Raw genomic sequence first — 15486 nt, 5'->3', positions numbered from 1 at the left:
GGTTCAGGCAATTATCCTGCCTCAGCCTCCCGAGTAGCTGGGATTACAGGGCCGCACCACCATGCCCAGCTGGTTTTTTGTATTTTTAGTAGAGACGGGGTTTTACCATTTGACCAGGATGGTCTCGATCTCTTGACCTCATGATCCACCCACCTCGGCCTCCCAAAGTGCTGGGATTATAGGCTTGAGCCACCGTGCCCAGCCCCCAACCAGTATTTTTTATTTATATCATTTGACAGGAAGGGTTGGTAAGCTAAATTTAATTTACTTTTTAGTACTAACTATGGGTTTAGGCACATTATAACCATGTGGAAACTGCTGAACTAAGAAATATTTTATAAAAAGGATATAATTTACTAATGTAGTTCAAAAAGAGGAGAAAAAATATGATATTTAATACAAATTAGGCATCTCAATATCAGACTATTATTTGCTATAAATACAATTTGAATGAATTGCAAATCTGTGACATAAAGCAGGAAAAAATTATTTTTAAAAGTCTAGGGTCTATTAGCTACTTTAGGAAAAATTTAACTAAAAAACCAAAACATGGCCGGGCACAGTGGCTCACAGCTGTAATCCCAGGACTTTGGGAGGCTGAGGCAGGCGGATCACAAGGTCAGGAGTTCGAGACCAGCCTGGCCCATATGGTGAAATCCCGTCTTTACTAAAAATACAGAAATTAGCCAGGCATGGTGGCCTATAGTAACTGGCCTATAGTCTCAGTTACTCAGGAGGCTGAGGCAGAAGAATTGTTTGAACCTGAGAGGTGGAAGCTGCAGTGAGCCGAGATCATACCACTGCACTCCAGTCTGGGTGACAGAGTGAGACTCTGTCTGGAAAACAAAACAAAACAAAAAACAACAACAACAAAAACATGTTACTGCAACTTGTTATATGAACAGAATTGAAAACATTACATCAGAAAACCAGGAGTATATTTTTAGGTCTGTAGTGCTGAGTCATGCTGCCATTTTGTGATTATGACTACTAATGTCATTTGAATTAATAAAATCAAGTTTCTGTCAAATTTTTAATTTCAAGTTTTTATTTTGTCACTTATCCATTGCATGTTTGTTGAGAATCTACTATGTGTCTGGCATTATGCAAGGTGTTGGAGATAAACAAACACAAGAGTGGTATTATGTCAAAATACTGGGAAGTCTAGATGGCTTTTATGTAATACTGCCATGTAAATATGTAAAATACTTAACACACAGAAAAATTCCTGATAGCACTGAGCTTCAAAACAATGGTCATTGTAACTGATGATTTCAAAATACTAAAAAAAAAAATCTGTTTTAACTATGTTCTGTACAATATTTTATTTGTGGTATTGGCTAGTGACTCATATTTGCTATAGTTACATTCTAAAATTACACTCACAGTACATTGATTATTATTATTTTTTGAGATGGAGTTTTGCTCTTGTCACCTAGACTGGAGTGCAGTGGCATGATCTTGGCTCACTGCAACCTCTGCCTCTCCAGTTCAAGCAATTCTCCTGCCTTAGCCTCCCAAGTAGCTGGGATTAGAAGTACCTACCAGTACGCCCAGCTAATTTTTTTATTTTTAGTAGAGAAGGGGTTTCGCCATGTTGGCCAGCCTGGTCTGGAACCCCTGTCCTCAGGTGATCCACCTGCTCTGCCTCCCAAAGTGCTGGGATTACAGGCATGAGCCACTGTGCCTAGCCTCATAGTTACATTATAAAATTATTTTCAGAAATTTAATAATGTCCCTTTGCTACTTAATCAAATTCATATTATATATTTCACTGTTTTAACCAGTTATGTTCAGTGTGACCTACTGTACCATAATGTATTCAGAGCTGATACTGGTCTTCCCACAATGAAACTCTACTCAGCTGGCAAACTGCCAGATAAGCACCTTGCTGTTTTAATACATGGCTAATTCATCAAAACAAGAACAAATAAAAACAGAGGTCCATACACTTTGATGCAAATAATCTTGTTTTACAAGCTAATCTCTTCTTTTAACAGACTTTAGGATTCTAGACTGCAGTTTTATAAATAGAGAGTTATCTTGATATCTTTAATATTCAACTCTGTAAATTGTTCCAAATGGGTTCCTTATTGTAGCTTTTTATTGACTGTAGGCTTATAAACAGATCATATTTTAAAGAAACTGATTTGAAATTGCAGGTTTTAAAAAAATAAAGCTTAAAGAAAATGATTTGGAACACCTATTATTTTAAGGTTAACACATGCTATGAGGCCCTACTATGACCCCAAAATGGGAATGACAGTGTGCCAATGAGTGCATTAATGAGATATAATTGCACTGCATTTAGACTCAGTAAGATTCTGCTAATGGATGGTCAAGGACATAATACTGTATATTCTGAAAGATTAAAAAATTAAAAACAATTATTCTATTTTCCTATAAAATGACAAGATTATTTTTATGTATAGTTAAGTATTTTAGGATTGATCCCTGCCACTTAATGCATTACTATAAAATGACTTCTGTTTATCAACTTATTTCTATAATTCATCAAGTTAACCTAAGTACCAGCTAATACTTAAGCTAGGTCTGTGTACAGAGGCCCCAGTATGGCTAATGCAATCTCATAAGTCAGGTAAAAGATCTTCTATATGAGTCACTCACAAATAAGTAAAAATGTTTATGGAAACTATTTGCCCTAAGAAAATTAGAAGACTGTTAAAAATATAAAACAATAAAGAGAAAATTACCGTACTTTTATAAAGCATGAATTTATCTTGCTTGAAGAGTTAAGTCTCATTCTCCATGGTTAATGCAGGATTGCTCATACCTTAATGAAAGTGCGTAAGTTAGCATTTTTGGTTGCTTTGAACAAATATGCAGAAACTAGTTATTCATCTATGTATTATGAATCCCCTGGTAGACTTCCAAAGGTGTTCTGTACATAATAAGGGAGGTATAAGATGGTTATATAGAAACACATGCACACCCCTTATACAGTGTCAGCTACAACCACTAGCTCTCTCTCTCCCACACACACAATACACCAAAAATAGAAATATACATCTGAGGAAGTAGGGGAACTTAATAATGAAAGATATATTGACCCACATTGCACACATCAGCTTACATCATTTCCAAATTCTTCCTCTACCAACCTCATTTTAGTCAAACCAATCTTTAAGCCCTTTCTCACCTCATTTTTCTTGTTTCTTTTCCTTCCTATACATTATCTTTTAAACTTTAAGTAGTTCTTCATTTCATTCATTCAACTAACAAAAAAATTAACAGAACATGCTGAAGAATTTTAAAAGCATGTGAAAATCAAGAAACCACTGCTATGTTAATATAAACTATATAAGATGAAACATGAATCCTTTCTGTAAGAAGAGGAGTTTGTTGTTTTTCCATTTCTCAACAATTGACCCCCAACTATATATCACTTTTCTGCCTCTAAGGAAACTGATGTATTCAAAGAACAAATTGTCATCACCTTTTGTTTAGACAATGCCTATTCCTTGCAATAGATTAGAAAGTAAAGTGGCACGTCTGAAGGCTGAGAGAGAGACCAAATTACAAATAGTTAAATCATGTAGGTTTGTTAAAAATAAGACTATTTAGGCTGGGTGCAGTGGCTCACACCTGTAATCCCAGCACTTTGGGAGGCTGAGGCGGGTGGATCACGAGGTCAAGAGATTGAGACCATCCTGGCCAACATGGTGAAACCTCATCTCTACGAAAAATACAAAAAGTAGCTGGGTATGGTGGAGTGCGCCTGTAGTCCCAAATACTCAAGAGGCTGAGGCAGGAGAATTGCTTGAATCCAGTGGGTGGAGGTTGAAGTGAGCTGAGGTTGTGCTACTGGATTCCAGCCTGGTGATAGCACAAGACTCCGTCTCAAAAAAAGATAAAAAAGACTATCTAAAGAAAGCTTATATTTTAGGAGAAGACAGCTATACATTAAATAATGACTAGAATATTTACTCAGGATTATCCATTCGTTTTTTGCTGCCACTAAATCCCAGAGGTTCTTCAAACTCTCATGCTGCCTAACTTTGGTTCATTACACTTTAAAACATTTACTGTTTTATTTAAAAGACTAGAAATTAAGGAGAAAAAGTCAGTAGTCAAGCTGAAGATTTCCCAGCTAATAACACCTTAATAATAGATACATGGCTTTAACTCCCTTATGTGGACACCACACATGTATACAGACACATGCATGCATGATCTCCCTATTTTTTCTACCCCTTACCAGCACTGAGAAATAGGTAGTCTTTTGAAAATAAGAAAGCTAAGCATAAAAGATGTTAGGTAACTTAACAAATATCACACACTACTAGAAGCCCAAATTAGGATTTGAAATCAGGTCTGACTTTGAAGCCTTACTTGTTCCTTGCTAATAAACTACACTGACTGAAGGAAACAAAAGATTAAAATCAACAACAGTAACAAGTGGTATGTGAGTGGGATATGAAGAAATCGCAGGCAGCTGAAGTTAGGATAATTGCACAATCACTTTACTTAGACATTCTGAAACTAGGCACAAATCTTGGAGTAAAAGAACTGCATAATTTAAGAACCTTTTCAGTGATACTTTTCAATCTTCCATCTAATTTGATAGCAGTTTTTTCATTTTTATACTTTATATTTTGAATCTACTTATATTATTTTATTTGCGGAATGGTGTAAAGATTTGGTTTTTTAAACAGAAGAAAGGCGATGTAGATCCATCTTTCACAAAATGATTTTCTACTGCTAACAGGTATTAAAGAACCTCAGGAATAGAAGTTCTTTGAAAATAATTCTGAATTTGGAATGGGAGTCTGACTCCAAACTAAGAAAAAGTCTGTAGTTAACATAATGGATTTTTTTTACATGTTTACCTTCTAAAAATAAAATATATCAAAAGACAGACATTAAAGGACACCCTTACCAGTTTTGCATTTTCCTGGGTTTGTGCTGCCCTCCATCCAAGACTGAGAATCAGTAAGAAGGTGGCTCTGGGACTCTCTCAGTGGTTTTGCAGGAAACTGATGGTTTTCAGGACTGAATAATAATTGAATAATAATCATCATAAGTTAATTTTTGATAGTAAAGTTGATTGTTTCTCAATGTATAGAACCCAAAACACTTGTGATTCAAGATGATTGCAGGAGGTACCCAAAATAATGTGGGGAATACAAGAAGAAGGCATTAAATAGCACTGACTCGCAGTGAGAAAAGTATTCTCATTTCAGTCTCTTCCTTCTTCTGATTACAATAAGATGACAATCTGTAACACCGGCAAATCTCCATTTTTAATACAGAGAGTAGACCTCAGCCCCAGGCTTTAGTAGGTAGTTGGAATTTAATAATAGTATTTTATTATCAATTTTATGTATTTACTTATTTTTGAGACAGAATCTCACTCTGTTGCCCAGGCTGGAGTGCAGAGTTCCAGTCATGGCCTCAACCTCCGTGGCTCAATCAATCCTCCCCCTTCGCCTCCCAAGTATCTGGGACCACACCACCGCCCTCAGCTAATTATTTTATTTTTTATAGAGTGGTCTCCCTATGTTGCCCAGCCTGATCACAAATGCCTGGTCTCAACTGATCCTCCTGCCTCAGCCTCCCAAAGTGCCAGGATTACATAGGTGAGCCACTACACCTGGCCTATTTTTAAAGGTAGGTTCTATTTATAGAAAGTTATGCCAGTTTCTCATTTATGAGCGTGGTATAAACTTTGGTTTAAAAATAAGCGTAAGTGCCCATTTAAATAAAGAAAAATATTAATTTTGTAAGTGATATGTGGACATAGAAGAAAACATGAATGTGCTGGCAGGAAGACAAAGTTGAAGAAAAACTGACCTGCAGCTTCTAAAGTGGCCTAAATGGTCTTGAACAAAATGTTCTCTATCTTCTTCTATAAAACTGAAACAACAAATTTCAGCAAACTATCTCACAGGTTATTAAAAAATATTTGAAATTATCAGGTCTTACAAACCCAATGTTCAGTCCCAGAAACAACAAATTTGTGCAAACTATCTTGTAGGAATATTAAAAATCATTTGAAATTATCAGACCTTACAAATCCAGCGTTCAGTTTGGGGAGTAAGATGTCTTCTAAGCAGATATTTCTTTTTGCTTTTTCTTTTTTTGAGACGGAGTCTTGCTCTGTTGTCCAGGCAGGAGTGTAATGGTGTGATCTTGGTTCACTATAACTTTTGCCTCCCAGGTTCAAGTGATTCTCCCACCTCAGCCTCCTAAGTGGCTGGGATTACAGGCATGTACCACTATGCCTGACTAGTTTTTTTTTTTTTTTTTTAAATATATATTTTAGTAGAGACAAGAGTTTCACCATTTTGGTTAGTCTGGTCTCAAACTCCTGACTTTGTGATCCACCCACCTCAGCCTCCCAAAGTGCTGGGATTATAGGCGTGAGCCACCACAACGGCCAAGAATTTTCTTTAAAATTTCAGTAGAAATGCCACACATTAACATATTGGATGGCATAAAATATATAAACAAAAATATTTCACTTAGGAAACATTGGCATAGAAACTATTAGTGATGTTTCAGAATGTTCTGAAATAGCAATTACAATAGTATTAAAAAAACTACTTAAAATTATTTCAAGAATAATTTCACATATTTGAGTTCAATTATATATAGCAACTACTATGTTTTTTAAGGATGTACGGGTATGCTTTTTCTCCTTAATTATCTCTTATCTAAAATTTTAGAATACTTTAATTTTGTGCAGCTTTAACAACTCCTTATCAAAATTTTAGAGGTAAATCTTAAAAAATAGAAAAGAGCCTATCTCCACACAGGTTTAAATATGCTCATATAAAAAAAAAATCTTACTTTAATTTTTATCATTCTTCAAGAATGGGACCATATAAAAGGTACAGAAGACTAACTAGATCCTGGTTTAGGAACTCTGAAAATTCATTTCCAGTAACAGGTCTCTAGCAAAGGGCAAGAATCCATTCATTCAACGGTATTTATTGAGTACCTGTTATTAATAAACAAAGTTTTTGTTCTCATGGAAAGAATAATTGAGGCAGAATAATAAATAAATTACATATCTATGTATCTCTATCTATCTACCTATCTATATGGAGAGAGAGAAAGAGAAAGGGGATAATAAGAGCTATGACAACAGAAAAAAAAATCAGGCTGGACGCAGTGACTCAGGCCTGTATTTCCAGCACTTTGGGAGGCTGAGGTAGGTGTATTAACTGACGTCAGAAGTTCGAGACCAGCCTGGCAAACATGGTAAAACTCCATCTCTACTAAAAATACAAACATTAACTGGGTGTGGTGGTGCACCTGTAATTCCAGCTACTGGGGAGGCTGAGGGAAGAGAATCGCTTGAACCTGGGAGGTGGAGGTTGCAGTGAGCAGAGATCATGTCACTGCATGCCAGCCTGGGTGATAGAGTGAGACTCTGTCTCAAAAATAAAATAAAATAAAAGGAAAGGAAAGGAAAAACAAAAGGAGAGAGAGACAAAAAGAAAGAAAGAGGAAGAAGAGGGAGGGGGAGGGGAGGAGACAGCAGAGGAGGGGAATGGAAGAGAGGGGGGAGGAGAGGGGAGGAGGGGGGAGGAGGGGAGGGGAGGGGAGGAAAGGAAAGGAGGAAAATTATATTAACAGGAAGTGGTGAAGAAAGTTACTATTTTGCAAAGGGTTATCAAAGATTGCCTCTATTCTGAAGTTACAGCTGAACAGAATACAAATGAAGGACACAGACCACTTAGATCTGGAGGAAGAATGGTAAGGAAACGGACTTAGCAAGTACAAGGCACTACAAAAGGAACATGCTTGGTCCAGCAAGCATGGACTAGCAAGATCTGTGTGTCTAAGGACTGTGAGTGTAAGGAAAGTCAAAATGAATGACATCCAGAAGGCCAATGTGAGAGGATTGCTTGAGCCCAGGAGTTTGAGGCTGCAGTGAGCTATGATCACACAACTGCACTCTGGCCTGGGCAACAGGCTGATAATAGAGACAGCTATTAACTTGCTTTAATAGGGACAGCAAGACCCTCTCTCTATTAAAAAAACAAAAGAAAGAAAGAAAGAAAGAAAGACAGACTGTCTGGGGTCAGATCAGAGAATCTTGTTAAGTGATGGTAAGGATAGTCAGTAGCTTTTATTTGGAGTAAGATGGGAAACTAACAGAGCTTTCAGCAGAAGAGTGACACAAGTTGACTTATATTTTGAATGGAAAATAGACTGGAGTGGGGCAAAAATATTAGATCCGTTGGAAAACTACTGAAGTAATCCATGGGAGCAGTGTTGAGGGCTTGGACCAGGAAAGCTGCTTTGTAGGTGAGAAAAAAGTATTCAGATTATAGATGTCAGAGACATCAGCTAGGATTTGCACATACAGTAAATACAAAGTAATTGAAAGAGGGGAACCTAGAATGATTCCACAGTTTCTAACCTGAACACCTGGGAGAATGGAGGTCCCTAACACTGATATATGAAAGAATGGAGGAGAACCTGGTTTAGGGTGGTGATGATGGTACACATGGCTGGGAATCAAATTCAAAGTTCTGCTTTGAGTCTGTTTAGTTGGAGATGATTTTTAGGTGTCCAAGTGGGTGTGTCGGGCAGACAGCAAGATATCCAACTCTGGAGTACAGAAGAGAGCAGAACTTGCCACAGAAATTTTATATGGGCTAAACATGGGAGATAGTAGAATTCGGAAGAAGAAAGAGATCTCAGCTGTCAAAATCTGATCTCAACATTCAAAGGAAAGGAAACAGAGGCCTCAAAAGATTACCTGACTTCTTCAAGATCACCTAGTTGGGTAACAGTGTCAAAACTAAGGGTTCTCCCAAATCTTATGGTACCCTTAGTGGAAAGAGAAATACTGTATCTATAACTAAAATAATTTGTTAAATTATAAAGAAAAACCACAAAGGGCAAAAAAGTATTATAAACTACTGTTAAATTTTGTAAAAGCTTAAAACATATTCTGAATAATTTATTAAAACTAGATTTTTTCTGCATTAAGGGATATGAAAAACCATTAACAGTTAACTCTGTGGGATTCTCAGGCCCAAATGCACATGGCATGACTTAGTAAAAAACTCTGATGCCTTTGAATGTTCCTGTGAAATATATCCACTGGGCCCCTTCACTAACTGGTAGAGTCTGGCCTGTACAGAGCTCACCCTAGGGATGGGGTAACAAATACCTTTCAATTCTTTTGACAATTTAAAATGATTTTCAGTTTAAATTCCTTTTAAATTTAATTCCCAATTTAAAAGGGCAGAAGCAGGAGGATCACCTGACCTCGGGCAATCATGGCTGAAGTGAGCCATGATCTTGCCACTGCACTCCAGCCTGGGTGACAAGTGAGAACCTGTCTCAAAACTAAAAACAAACAAACAAACAAACAAACAACACGAACAAAAAGGACTTTCGGATGGCTACCAGAAACACTGCCTTGAGGTTTATGGGGTCACTCCAGGCTCCCTAGGAAAAAGTACTGTGATCAATGAGAAACGTCGGTGTGGGCCTTGTGTATGTGGCACTGCAGTAACTAAGTAAAGCTCTAACATTTAAAGAAGAATGATATTATGGTTATGCTTTTGCTGTTGGCTTTCACTTAAAAATTAGAGGAATGGTTATACTCAAATCTGTCACAAAAATATAAAAATTGGTATTTCAAACCATTAAAAATTCATACATAGCATTTTAAAAGTTTAAGTAGTATTTGTCCTTTTGCCAGTTAGTAGCAAGTTGAGAATCAAATGTCAGGCCTTTCAGTGGCCATCCTGAAATTCTTGATAGTCTGGAATCAAAACAAACTTAAAACTGGAGAAAGTCTCCAGACAATGAATTTCCAAGATTCTTTGGCTTCTCTCTCTACAGAAATGGCTCAGATAATCCCCAGAGGTCTTTCAAGAGCAATAAAGTCACAATACACATTCAAATGAAATTGTCAAGAAGGTGTCTGGGAATCCATTTGATCTCCAAAAGCCTGATTTTTCTACTGTCTGTAACAGTTATCGCACAAAGGGAAGACATGGCAGGTAAGGGTCAATATTACCCAGTCTGCCTCCTGATGTATAGAGAATTAACACCTTTTTACTTGTCACTTAGATTAATAACAGCATTTTACAAGTATAATTGAAGTTCCCAATGTATCCTTCTTCAATCATACTTTCTTTTTTCCCTCATTTCAGGTAGAAACCATTGCAGTGAATTTTCTTATGTTCTTAATTTTTTTTTTCAAAGGAACATATAACCAAAAGACACAGTATGGTATATTACTTATAAGTAAGATGAAAAGAAAAATATGAGATTACTTTTTTGCTGTGGAATTCAGCCCTGCGGGAGTAGATGGTTGTTCAGGATCCTGGTTAACAAGGCAAGTTGGAAAGGAGCAGCCATCACCTAAACTAGAATTAAAATAAAAACTTAGAATGGAACGAAAGACAACAGGGTGAATCCCTGTTAAAATGCTCATGTCTGAGAGCAGAACATGATATATTATAGGCAAAAAAAATGTATATCAGACATTGGCTTCAACATAGTGATTAGGAAGATGAATTAACTAATTTTCACATTGATCGTATAGTGAATCATACTTTTAAAAAGGAAGAGTTCCTACATAGAATTACAAGCCTATAGAACTACAGTCTCTTCCTGAAATTATCTTTTGCCACATTACTTTCATTAGTTTAAAGCCTGAAAATTTTCACCAAAAAAGTACCTTGAAAAAATGGGTAGCAACCAGTACTTCTTCTCGTCACCAAAAACTTGCCGCATGTTTTTACTGAAACCCAAGCTGAATCCATTCTTATCTGTTCCATGCCGAAATACTGGACTTCTGAATGCTTCTAAAAAACATGGTAAAGCAATCACGTGAGTAAAGAACATATTTACTAGTAATCATGAATATTTAGCAATAATTAAAGAAACTCTCAAAATCAATGGCTAGCTGACTGTGAGTGCTTATGTACCTATCAACAACTCTGAAATACAGGTTGTCCATTCTGTTTTAAAATATAGGAAGATACATCTATTTTAATTTTAAAATAAATCTCTGTTATTATAACAGTACATGTGCATCATAGAAACTTAGAAAATACAAACTAGCAAATTAATTAAAACTGCATTTTCTGGTCTTCTGATCTTTTGGTCAATAGATAGATAAATGAATGGATCCATAGATATAGATACACTTATCTACAGGATTTAAAAAAAAATGAGACTATTCTTTACATTCATTCTACAACCTTTGTTTTTAAGTAAATCCATTTTCCTTTTTTTTTTTTTTTTTTTTTGAGTCAGTTTCACTCTGTTACCCAGGGTGGAGTACAGTGGTATCACAGGTCACTGTAGCCTCAAATTCCCGGGCTCAAGCGAGTCTTCTGCCTCACCCTCCCGAGTAGCTGGGGCTACAGGTGCCATACCACCATGCCTGGCAAAGCATTTTCCAATTTCACTGAAATTGGTTCTCAGCTAATAACATGTTTCCAACTGACTATAAAATGTACTTTAAATCTAGTTGGTCCAAACCAGGATCCAGTGCAGAACCATGTACTGCATCTGGCCATTCTGCATATGAAAGCTGGTTCAGAGAGGCTCTCGGACTTGCCTAAGGTCACACAAAAAATAAATGACAGAGTGAGACTTGAATAAGGTCATCAACATTCCTTCAAAAAATACATTTTTTTTCTTGCATCATGCTGAAATGCAAAATCTAAAATTTTTGGAGTATGAACATGGAAATACATGATTTTTGTCCATTATATTAAAAAAAAAATCTAACTAGCAGAGTTAGGCACTATGAAAAAAATGTGGTCATTTGCAAGATCCTTAGCATTCTTCATTCTGGGATATATAATTTTTTCTAAAACATTTCAGAGAACCATAGTATCCAGGGGAAGTACTTTCAGTGCTACAAGTTAAATCTAGAAGTTTCCAGAAGTTAAAAACTTCTAGAAACAATTAATTTACTTTTGAGAATTATAATTTAACTACCTAACAAATAATTTGAAATAAGATTCCTGGGCTTAGAAATTACTTTATTTTACCAATATTTTCACCCTAACAGTATTTGGTGTCATGATTTCCTTTCAGAATTCTGTAATATAATGATTCATTTCAGAATTCTGAAAATGAACATTAATTGTCTACTCACTGTAATTAATCCTCACTGCCTATTATAATAAGTGAAGCTCACAGCTTGGAGTGTCCTTTATGATCATAAACATTTGTAGTACTAGTGGCATTCTGAAACTCCTAACCTTAGCCTAGAAACTCTACATAGCTTAGTCCTGGCTTACTTCTCAAACCTCATTAACGTATTTCTCAACTTTAGCTTTCTATGCTTCAGCCACATGGAGTGTTTCTCAAATATTCCTAGTTTTTTTCCCTTTTTTCCTGTAGGACCTTTTATTTGCAATTGAGGTGAAATTCACAGAATGTAAAATTAGCCTTTTTAAAGTGGACAATTCAACAGAACGTAATACATTCATGCTTTTATGCAACTTGTCACCAATATGAAATGTCTAAATATTTTCATCACTCCAAAAGAAACTCCATATCCATTAAGCAGTCACTCCCCCTACTCCCCTATCTTCTCATTCCCTAGTAATCACTAATGTGATTTTTCTCTATGGATCTATTTTGGATATTTCATAAAAATGAGAATCATATAGTACGTAATCCTTTGTGATTGGCTTCTTTCACTTAGCATGTTTTCAAGGTTTCTACTACATATGATATATATGTAGATGTGTCAGGACTTCGTTCCTTTGTATGGTTAATATTCCATTTTATAGATATGCCATATTTTCTCCATCCTTGGATGGGCATTTAGATTGTTTCGACCTTTTGACTATTGTGGATAGTGCTGCTATGAACAGTGGTATACAAGTATTTCTTTCAGTCCCTATTTTCAATTCTATTTGGGTATATACCTAGGAGTAGAGCTGCTTGTTCATATGGTAATATTCTATGTTTAACTTTCTTTTTTTTTTTTTTTTTTTTTGGTAGAAAGTGATTTATATAAAGAGAGAGAGAAACAGGAGAAGGAGAGAGAAAGAAACAGCTAACTCGCACACCGAGTGAGAGAATCCACAAAGATGGAAGCCAGGAGAGGAAAGCAGCTTCCACACTGAGTGGAAGGGAACAGAGAGAGATGGAGTTTAGGAGGGGAAGACAGGCTTCCACGAGGGAGTGTGAAAGGGGACTCCAGAGGGGAAATCCAGGAGAGAGAAAAACAGCTTCCAGGAAGGGAGTGTTCATGGAAGGGGACCCAAACATGAAGTCCCCTATGTTTAACTTTTAAAAGAATTGCCAAACTATTTTTCACCAGGGTCACACCATTTTCTATTCCCGCCAGCAATGTAGGATGGTTTGAATTTCTCTACATCCTCACCAAGACCTTTTTTTTAATTGTAGCCATCCTAGTGAGTGTAAAGTAGTACCCCAATGTGGTTTTGATTTGCACTTTCCTAATGACTGATGATACTGAGCCTATTTTTCTGTACTGGGATTTACCACACAATAAATAAATGACAGAGTGAGTCTTGAACAAGGTCATCAACATTCCTTCTGTAATACTAAATATTCTTTTTGAATAATGCTGAAATGAAAACCCTATAATTTTATTTTCCCCATTTATAATTTTATTTGGAGGAAAGTTTGTTTAAATGTCTATTCAAATCCTTTGCCAATGTTTTAACTTGGATGTTTATATCTTTTTGTTGTTGAGTTATAAGATTTCTTTGCATATTCTGGATAGTAGGCCCTTATCAGATAATGAATTGGATGGAAATATTCTTTTTCCGCATTGTCTTTTTACTTTCTTGTGTATTTTAATGCATACAGATTTTTAATTTTGATAATCTAAGTTACCTTTTTCTTTGTTGCTCATGCTTTTTATGTTGTATCTAAGAATTCATTGTCATATTCAAAGTTCTAAATAGTTATCCCTCTATTTTCTTCTAAGGGTTTACAGTTTTAGCTCTTTCATTTAGGTCATTGATCCATTTTGACTTAATTTTTGTGAATGGCAGAGGTAGAGATACAAGTTTATTTTTTGCCATATGGATACTGAGTTGTTCTCACACAACTCAAAGATATTATTCTTTCCCCATTGGATGGTTTTGGCACCCTTGTAAAAATCAGTTGGCTAAAGATGTATGGGTTCATTTCTGGACTCTCAATTCTATTCTATTTATCTGTACATCCATCCTTATGCCGGCACCACACTGTTTTGATCACTGAATGTTTTACAGTAAGTTTTGAAATCAAGAATGTAAGTCTTCCAAGTTTGTTCTTTTTTTGGTGACTATTGTTTTGATTATGCGGGGCCTCTTGCAATTCCACATAAATTTGAGAATTGGCTTTTCCATTTATGCAAAACAAAAGCCATTAAAATTTCACTGTTAGGTATTATTGCCATCTTAACAATATAAGGTCTTGAAGCCTATGAACATTGGAAGTCTTCTTTATTTTGTTCAGCAATGTTTTGTAGTTTTCAGTGTACTATTCATGTTACGTGTACCTCCTTGGTAAATTTATTTCTAGGTATTTTATTTGTTTGGATGCCTTTTCAAATGGGATTTTCTTAATTTCCTTTTTTGTATAGTTTATTGCCAGTGCACAGAAATATAACTGATTTTTCCCCACACTGATTCTAAATTATGCAACTTTCATATTTTATTAATCATTTTTATTATGACTTCCTTAGGGTTTTCTATACATAAGATCATGTTATCTGTAAATTAAAATAGTTTTACTTATTTCTTTTGGATACCTTTATTTCTTTGACTAATAACTCTGGCTAGAACTTATGTACGATGTTGAAAAGCAGTAGTGAAAGGGGACATCCTTGTTGTTAAGTACTTTTTCTGCATTAATTAAAATGATCATGTGTTTTTTTCCTTCATTCTATTAATGTGGTACATTACCACTGATGGATTTTCATATACTGAACCACCCTTGCATTTCCGGGAAAAACTCCTCTTGATCATGGCTGTGTTTTATCCTTTTAATATGTTTCTGGATTCAGCATGCTAATATTTTGTTAACAATCATTCCATTTATATTCATATTGGTCTCTAGTTTTCTTGTGATGTCTTTGTCTCTGGCTTTGGTATAAGGGTTATGTTGGTCGCATAGAATGAGTTAGAAAGTATCCCCTTCTCTTCTAATTTTTAGCAGAGTTTGAGAAGTTAATTCTTCTTTAAGTGTTGCATAGAACTCATCAGTTAAGCCATTTTGTTCTGGGCTTCTCTTTGTTGTGAGGTTTTTTTGATTACTGATGACTTTATTTCTTACAGGTCTGCTCTGACTTTCTATTTCTTCTTGAGTTAATTTGATAGTTGGTGTGTTTCTGGAAATTTGTCCACTTTTTATCTAGGTTGCCTAATTTTTTGACAGAAAATAGTTAATAGCATTTTCTTAGCATTTTTATTTTCATAAAGTCAGTAGTAATGTCCTCACTTTCATTTCTGAATTTTGTGATAAATCTCTCTTTTTCTCTTGCTAGCCAAGGGATGTCAT

At 35.7% G+C, this 15486-nt stretch overlaps 1 protein-coding gene across 1 annotated transcript in view; it reads right to left on the bottom strand.

Annotated features, from left to right (window-relative positions):
• ZDHHC2 (zDHHC palmitoyltransferase 2) overlaps positions 1–15486 on the bottom strand; it is a 72905-nt gene that overhangs the window by 5046 nt on the left and 52373 nt on the right. Inside the window, exons 9-12 of the mRNA XM_039460996.2 lie at positions 10679–10805; positions 10272–10364; positions 4901–5013; positions 2720–2794 (exon numbers count right to left, since the gene is read on the bottom strand). Of these exons, the coding sequence (XP_039316930.1) occupies positions 2754–2794; positions 4901–5013; positions 10272–10364; positions 10679–10805 (374 nt within the window). The 3' untranslated portion in view covers positions 2720–2753. The remainder of the gene's footprint in view (positions 1–2719; positions 2795–4900; positions 5014–10271; positions 10365–10678; positions 10806–15486) is intronic.

Source organism: Saimiri boliviensis, chromosome 13 (assembly GCF_048565385.1).
Source record: "Saimiri boliviensis isolate mSaiBol1 chromosome 13, mSaiBol1.pri, whole genome shotgun sequence".
Taxonomy (NCBI): domain Eukaryota; kingdom Metazoa; phylum Chordata; class Mammalia; order Primates; family Cebidae; genus Saimiri; species Saimiri boliviensis.
The sequence above is the reverse complement of the archived record's forward strand: the minus strand, read 5'-3'. Positions and strand labels throughout refer to the sequence as shown.